This window comes from Mus caroli, chromosome 3, assembly GCF_900094665.2.
Source record: "Mus caroli chromosome 3, CAROLI_EIJ_v1.1, whole genome shotgun sequence".
NCBI lineage: Eukaryota > Metazoa > Chordata > Mammalia > Rodentia > Muridae > Mus > Mus caroli.
Genome location: NC_034572.1, coordinates 36,274,798 through 36,282,900, shown reverse-complemented (window position 1 = coordinate 36,282,900; position 8,103 = coordinate 36,274,798). Strand labels below are relative to the sequence as shown.

The following is an 8,103-nucleotide window of genomic DNA, read 5'->3' as shown; positions in this document are numbered from 1 at the left end:
CAATCACCTGCCGGCGCCTGAGACGGCGCAATGACGCACGCCGACGCACGCGTGATGACGGACGCGGCGTCACCGTCTCCAAGGAACGGTCTGGGGCACCGCTTTCAAAGTCGCAGGGCGGGCCGAGTGGACTCCGCGGCCGCTCCTGCTTTCCCGCGGTCCTGGCGTCGCCCCTCAGCCCGCGGGGACGCTGCCGCCCAGCCAGGCGCGTCGCAGGGTCATCCTCCCGCGCGGTCTGACGGGAACTCGGCGCCCTCTGGCCGCGCGCGGCCCCGCGGCCCTTCTCGTCCGGCCCGGTCCGGCCGAGCGCGGAACGGAGTCTGAGGCGCGTCGCCTGGGTTCGGCGGAGCGGCGGGCCGGGCTGCGCCGCCGCGTGAGTGGGATGCTGATGTCTCCGCGCCAGGGCTCGGCTGCCCCTGCGACCCCTTAGCTTTTTGTTTGCCCTCACAGCGGGAGGCTGCTATTTTTGTTGTTCGATTGCTTGCTTGTTTGAGAAATACCTTCTTTCCCCCCTGCGAGGAATCGATAAACGTGATGAAAACTCCAAACTAAATATCGAAATGGCCACAGAAATCGACTTACTGAGAGACCAAAGTAAGCGCGCTCTGTTCCCTGATGGAAAATTCATCTGTAAGGTGCACTGTCGCTAACGTTAACCTACTAATGTGTTGTGAATGCTGGTCGGGTCCCAGCGTGAAAAATGTTAAAAACTTAAAAGAAGTGCTCTGCACAAAATGCTTGGTGATGTACATGAGGCAATGTATGTACTTAACGAAGCAGAACCGCTAGTAAATACTTGTAGAATATTCCTTAAGCGTGCACTGGAGTCGGCGAGGCACGAAATAGATTTGTAATGTAATGCGTCTCTTGTGCTCCAAGAAACTCGAGGGCTGATGGCCAGGAAGAGTTTCCAAGCCTGCAGGTTAGGACCTCCAGCTATTGCTCTCAGGTCTTTAGTTTAAAATTGTTGACCTATGTGTCATTACGTGCCAGGTGCTATACATGTAGCTGATGTAAGGATGAGATGGAGAGATTCTTGTTCTCCAAGCATGTAGTTGGCAGAAGGAGATACATAAATACCAAAAATACACTGAAGCTGCAGCAACTGCCGACTCGTTTGCATCAGATTCCAAGTAGTAGATGGAATTATTGAGCAAACATTGAAATATAAAGAATAACATCTACTTACATGGAGCTAAACAAATATTGACTATTATGCGGTTATTAAACTCCCTCCAGAGGAGATGCCATTTGGACCGAATCTTGACATATCACTGTGTTTACTAAGAAAGGTTTAGGTGTCCAAATTATTGGCAACATTGAGGAATTGGTAGTATGCTTTGTTTAAAAACAAAACAGTTGCCTTGAAGACTACATAGAGGTTTATAGAGGAGTACAGTTGGTTAGCTGCAGTTGTAATCATAGGTAAGAAGTGACCTAAGGAGGATGTAGAGATTGAAGGCTGAGAGATTTGAAAGAAAGAGAAAGAGAGCAACTCAGGTATTTTCTTGAGCAACAGGGAAGGTTGGGGAAACATGCTGAACTCTATATTGAGACCAGAAGTTAAGGACATACTCTTCAGATTTGTTTCTGTACATATATTGCCTAGCTCTCACATTTTACAAGTTTGATCTTGGGCAAAATTCTTAGCTTCTCTGTGCCTCTGGTTAATACATGTTAAATGCTCTGCTCCCCCACCCCCCACCTCCATACACACCATTTATAGTGTTGTGGGATATATGCATACATATGTATATGTATACGTTCTATGTGTGTGTTGACATTACAATAGCATTATTTCTTAAGCAAATGAGTAGGAAAAACCTCCCTCACTCTATAAAGATGGATAGATCACAATCTGAGTGATCAGCGTGAATGAGTTTTGCTTGGTGGAGAGATACCTGAATTTAGAAGATGAGTTTTAGAAGAATAAAGCAACTGTAATTCTTAAATAAAAATTGAATCCCAAATCTGAGCAAACCCAAGTAAGAGAATTTATTTTAACTGAAAACTGAATTGTAAGTCAGTAAAACACAAGGAAGAGTGGAAGAAGAGATTCCCACATAGAAGCATCAGAGTTCAAGGGCTTGAAAGGTGCAGTCAGGAAATGGAAGCATGGGATTTTAAGGTTTGTATGAAGAGCTAAGAATGAGTGTTAGGAATCTGTGAGCTTTTTCTGTTACTAGACCTTGTATGCTAGTTAAAGATGGGGGGGGTTGTCCCACTAGCCGTACCACCTACCACTTTTGAGATAAAGATGACTCTCCATCCTCCCATTTGCCTCTCATATTCTCTACACTAATTGATTGATTGTTCATTTGTTTTTTTCAAGCATTGTTTCTCTGTGTAACAGTTCTGAGTGTTCTGGAACTAGATCCACTTCAGTGGATCTTAATTTCTTCTCACTGGATTAATTTGTTTTTTTGTTTTTTGTATGTTTGTTTATTTTGTTTTGAAAAGACCTGGCCTTAGATTCTCTCTATAGCCTAGGTTAGCTTCAAACTCATAACACATAAAGTAAATCTTTAACATTTTCAAAGGTCCATAAGAATATGTCTTCAGGGTACAGGAGGATTTCCTTTGTAGATTTGACTTTGATTAAAAGAAAATGATATGTTAATAAACTTGAGTATTGCATGATACTGCCAGTGTCTCCAACATTTACAGAAGCAACTGGTTAATGCATTTGCATATTTATGTGTGTTTGTTTATAACATAAATTTAAAAAAGAAAACAAGCGTCATGGCAAAGTGAAACATTCTTGTAATATATACAATTTAAGTCCAGAAATGGGAATGGCTAGAACCTCAAAAAATTTATAATCACTCCCTCTTCCTCAAAGATAGTGAAAGATAATCACTATCCTTAATGTTACACCTCTTAATCCTTTCCAAACAGAGCCTGTGGGGACCATTTTCATTCAAACTACCAAAAATGTTTACTTCTTTTTGTGCTTGAATTTTAAAAGTCTTATTCTTTCCTAAGGTTATAGAAGTATTTCTTGATTCTCTAGTGAAAATTTACTATTTTATATTTACATCTCCAGTTCACTTGGAAATTATTTTTATGAATGATATTAAATTATTTTTCTGGTGGTGGTGCACGCCTTTAATCCCAGCACTTGGGAGGCAGAGGCAGACAGATTTCGGAGTTTGAGGCCAGCCTGGTCTACAAAGTGAGTTCCAGGACAGCCAGGGCTATACAGAGAAACCCTGTCTCGAACATCCAAAATAAATAAATAAATAAATAATTTTTTTCCCCTTAGTTATTTGCTTGACCTAGATCCACAAATTAAAAGATTACCCTTTCTAGATCTACCTCTACAGTTCTGGAGTGCCCTTTCAATCATCACTTATTAATATGTATATGTGTGTATTATATTTCTAAATTCTAAATACCTTTTAATTGGCAAACTTTGTTTAGTCCTAATATGGTTTGACTCTTCAATGCTTCTCAAAGGCCATATGATAAAAGTTTACTCTCATTTAATGATGCTATTGGGAAGTGGTGGAAATTCTAGAAGGTAGGATCTCATGAGAGGAACTAGCTGCCTCTGAATTTCCTTAAAAAGGATATATTTTGTTCCTAACCCATGACTTTTTCTCTCTGCTTCCTGACTACCACTGATCACTCTACTGTACCCCAATCCCTGCTTGATCACTCTCTATAGCCCAATCCCTGCTAGGATATATGATATTCTGTTTTACCCCAGACCTATAATGATTGAGCCAAGCAACCATGAGTCAAATGAGATTTTCTCTGTCAAGGTATGTTTCTGGAAATTTTATCATAAGAGTGGAACGCTAACTTTTTCTTTTATCACTATCGTGCTATGTAAATTATAACCTTATAATGCATCCTGTTATCTGATAGAGCTAGCTTGATCCTCTTGTTCTTTTTGTAAAATTGTCTTTCTTCTCATTCCATTTCCTTTCAGGATCAGTCTTTCAGTTTCTATAGCAAGATTTTTAGTATAGATTGGAATTTCATTAGATATGTAGACCACTCTAGGGAAAACTGACTTTAGGAGACAGACTTCTTTATTCTGTGCTTTCTTTTTCCTTCTTTAGGTCTTGCATTTCTACTGATTATTTATCAAATACAAAGTATTTTTGTATAGGAATTTTATATTCCTTTTGTTTTGATGATACTAGAAAGTACTATCTTTTGTTATGTAAAACTCTTGTGTTATCAATATATACAAATGTGATTAATTTTTGCATTTTGGCCTTGTAATTAATAACTATTAAATTTACTTCTGATTTTAGGAGTCTTTGTTCTTTGGAGTAGTTAACATGCGTGCAGATGAGCTTGTTATAAACGTTTCTTTGAACGTTTATACTCTTTTTTATTTAACTGTTGCAGTACCACATTAACTTGGACTTCGACTAGAGTATTGTATAAATGTCATGAGAATTTATTCTTGTGTCCCATTAGGTGTGATGATTACAGTGTTTTTTGTTGTTATTTTGCTTTTTGTAAGCATCCATTTTATTAAGATCCTTCAAGTTGTATTTGTTACACATATATCTTGAAACTCATCAAAATTGTTAAAAATAAAATATGAAATGGTTATACTTTTAATCCTCTTGTTTGTGAGTTTATTTACTAGGCTTATTTCAATTATTTCCTTCATGTGACTCTTTTGAGTTTATATTGCTGTTCTAACTTTTTGCAATAGATTTGATACTTCAGCCCCTTTTTTCCTTTTTAAGATTTATTTATTTTATGTATGTGAGTCATGTATGTCACTGTCTTCAGACACACCAAAAGAAGGAATCAGATTCCCATTTCAGATGGTTGTAAGCTACCATGTGGTTGCTGGGAATTGAACTCAGGACCTCTAGAAGAACAGTCAGTGCTCTTAACTGCTGAGCCATCTCTCCACCTCCTCTTTTTTTTTTTTTTCTAATATAGATTGAGCATACATAATTTGAAAATCCAAATTCCAAAATACTCTATAATCTGAAGCCTTTGAGTGCTGATGTGATTGCAGACTTTTGTGGTAATCTGAATCTAGGATTTCTAGATTTAAAGTACTCAACAAAAGTCTATGCAATATTTTAAAAATATGAAAAATTTCTAAATTTGAAGGATAAATTCTATTCAATTTAATTCTAAATTAAAGCTATGAAGTTTTTCTACTATTAAGTTATGACACATCAGATTTAAACTATTGCTCTGTTCAAAATACTTAACATATTTTTGTAATTCTTCCTGAGACCCAGCGGTAATATAAAAGCAAGTTTTTTGTTTTTCAATTTTCATATATTTTGAGTCTCTTCCTAGTGACTGCTTTCTGTTTTGGTTATTGACTCTGATTAGAATTCGTATCAGAACATGGAGGGGTTTTGTTTGTTTTGTTTTGTTTTGTTTTGTCTTGTTTATTTCTTTCAAAGTTGTTGAGCTTTATTCTGTTCCTGTAAATCTTGAAAGATTATTTGTTGGGTGATATGTATGTTTTTCTTTTTTATTTTTTTTTTTTAATTTTCTTTAATTCAAAAAATATATATGTATGGGTGGGTATCTTGCCAACATAAATGTTTATGCATCACATGCTAATGGATACCAAAAGGGAATGTTAGATTCCCTGAGACTGATGGTGCAGTTATGAGCTATCATGTGAGTGCTATGATTAGCTAATGCTGTATCTGCTGAGCCATTTCTCTAAACTTTCTTGAATTTTTCATTTGTGTGTGTATGTGTGCGCGAGCATGCACACATGACTACATACATTACAGTACATGCAGAATCCAGAGTTCAACATGAGGTTATGGTTCACTGTGTTAGTTCTAGAGATTGAACTCCTGTCCTGGGGCATGACAGGTACCTTTGTATGCTGGGCCATCTTGCTTTCCCTGTTTCTTTTCTGATGTGAATACAGATGTGGTAAGTTAGTGAGACTCTCAGCTTTATTCTGGGCCATCTTTTACATGGCCTCATGGCACTCCTGTTGAAATTAGATTCTGTGTCCTACAATTTGTCCTCAGTATAGAATGGGTAGTCTTTTCAACTGACTTTAAGAATTCTAAAGCATTTGTGTACAGCTGAGTGTTTCCTCTGGTTCTAGCACCCAGAAGGCAAAGACAGGAAGATTCTAGTGAGTCAGGCCGGTCTAGGTTATATAGCAGTTCTAGGTCAGTCTGAATAATGACCTGTCTTCAAAAAGGAGAGGGAAGAAGGAAGAAAGAAAGGAAGAATATGATTCATATCTTCCCAATTCTTTCATTGAAGAAGTGGAAACAAAAAGTAAGTGGGGAATGTTTCTACGTCTATCTGATAATTCAAATTTAGGAAATAAGAAAGATTAGTTCTTTGTAGCTATCTTGTGTTCATTCGATTTGGGAGTCATTATTTAACTTATTTTTGGTTTTGTTTGGTTGGTTGGTTAGTTTTTTGGGTTTTTTTTTTTTTTTTTTTTTTTTTTTTTTTTTTTNAGACGGGGTTTCTCTGTGAGCTCTGATTATCCTAGAACTTCCTCTGTAGACCAGGCTGGCCTTGAACTCAGAAATCCACCTGTCTCTGCCTCCCAAGTGCTGGGATTAAAGGCATGCACCACTACTGCCCAGCATTATTTAACTTATGAATGTAAAAAAAAAAATCTAATTTTCCATTCTAAAGTGTGCTAAAATTGGCAATTCATCTGATGAGAAGCAATCATACAGACTATAAATCTTTCATTGGATATATCAAATAGTAGCTGCTATTTTTCTAGTTTTACAGAATAAGACTCATATTGGTTTTCTTTTTTGTTTCAGAAGATAAACTAAATGATATTCTTAGGCAGCATCAAATCGAACATATTTTCCGAGACCCAACTATGCAGGTATGTGGAATGATTTAAGTATAAAAAACTAGATTGAAATTTGATTTAAATATATCTACACCCTTATGAATTATTGGTTAGTCAGTACAAATCCTGAATATAAATTCTACTTAGAGTTATTCACATTTTTAGTTGCCTATAACCTTTGAAATTTTGCTTATAGCTTTGATTCTTGTAAGGGAAAATTTGGTTTTGCTCTCTGAAAGTAAGCTCTTTGTCTATAGAAATTGCTTTAATATTTTCTTTTTTATTATTAGATATTTTCTTCATTTACATTTCAAATGCTATCCCCAAAGCACCCTATACCCTCCCCCCGCCCTGCTCCCCAACCCACCCACTCCCACTTCCTGCCCCTGGCATTCCCCTGTACTGGGACATATGATCTTCCCAATACCAATAGCCTCTCCTCCCATTGATGGCCAAGTAGGCCATCTTCTGCTACTCTGCTACATATACAGCTAGAGACACAGCTCTAGGGGTACTGGTTAGTTCATATCGTTATTCCTCCTTTAGGGTTGCAGACCCCTTTTAGCTCCTTGGGTACTTTCTCTAGCTCCTTCATTAGGAACCCTGTGTTCCATCCAATAGATGACTGTGAGCATCCACTTCTATATTTGCATAGCCTCACCAGAGAGAGCTATGTCAGGGTCCCATAAGCAAAATCTTCCTGGCATATGCAATAGTGTCTGGGTTTGTTGGTTGTATATGGGATGGATCCTCAGATGGGGCAGTCTCTGGATGGTCATTCCTTCCGTCTTAGCTCTGAACTTTGTAACTCCTTCCATGGGTATTTTGTTCCCCATTCTAACAAGAAACGAAGTATCCACACTTTGGTCTTCCTTCTTGAGTTTCATGTGTTTTGCAAATTGTATCTTGAGTATTCTAAGTTTCTGGGCTAATATCTGCTTATCAGTGAGTTCATATTATGTGAGTTCCTTTGTGATTGGGTTACCTTACTCAGGATGATATCCTCCAGATCCATCCATTTGCCTAAGAATTTCATGAATTTATTGTTTTATTGTGTAAATATGCCACATTTTCTGTATCCATTCCTGTGTTGAGGGACATCTGGGTTCTTTCCAGCTGCTGGCTATTATAAATAAGGCTGCTATGAACATAGTGGAGCATGTGTTCTTCTTACTGGTTGGAACATCTTCTGGATATATGCCCAGGAAAGGTATGGCTGGATCCACTGGTCATGCTATGTCCAGTTTTCTGAGGCACTGCCAGACTGATTTCCAGAGTGGTTTTACAAGCTTGCAATCCCACCAACAATG

The 8,103-nt window shown here is 38.0% G+C and overlaps 1 protein-coding gene across 3 annotated transcripts in view; it reads left to right on the top strand.

Moving 5' to 3' along the window:
- The first annotated feature begins 77 nt into the window (after positions 1-77).
- Sclt1 (sodium channel and clathrin linker 1) overlaps positions 78-8,103 on the top strand; it is a 110,284-nt gene continuing 102,258 nt past the window's right edge. The window contains exons 1-2 of one of the 3 annotated variants that reach the window (XM_021157908.1): positions 78-594; positions 6,759-6,826. In XM_021157908.1, the coding sequence (XP_021013567.1) occupies positions 561-594; positions 6,759-6,826 (102 nt within the window). In that variant the 5' untranslated portion in view covers positions 78-560. Of the gene's footprint in view, positions 595-6,758; positions 6,827-8,103 lie in introns of those variants that run through there. The other 2 variants (XM_021157909.2, XM_021157911.1) reach the window with 2 other exon arrangements.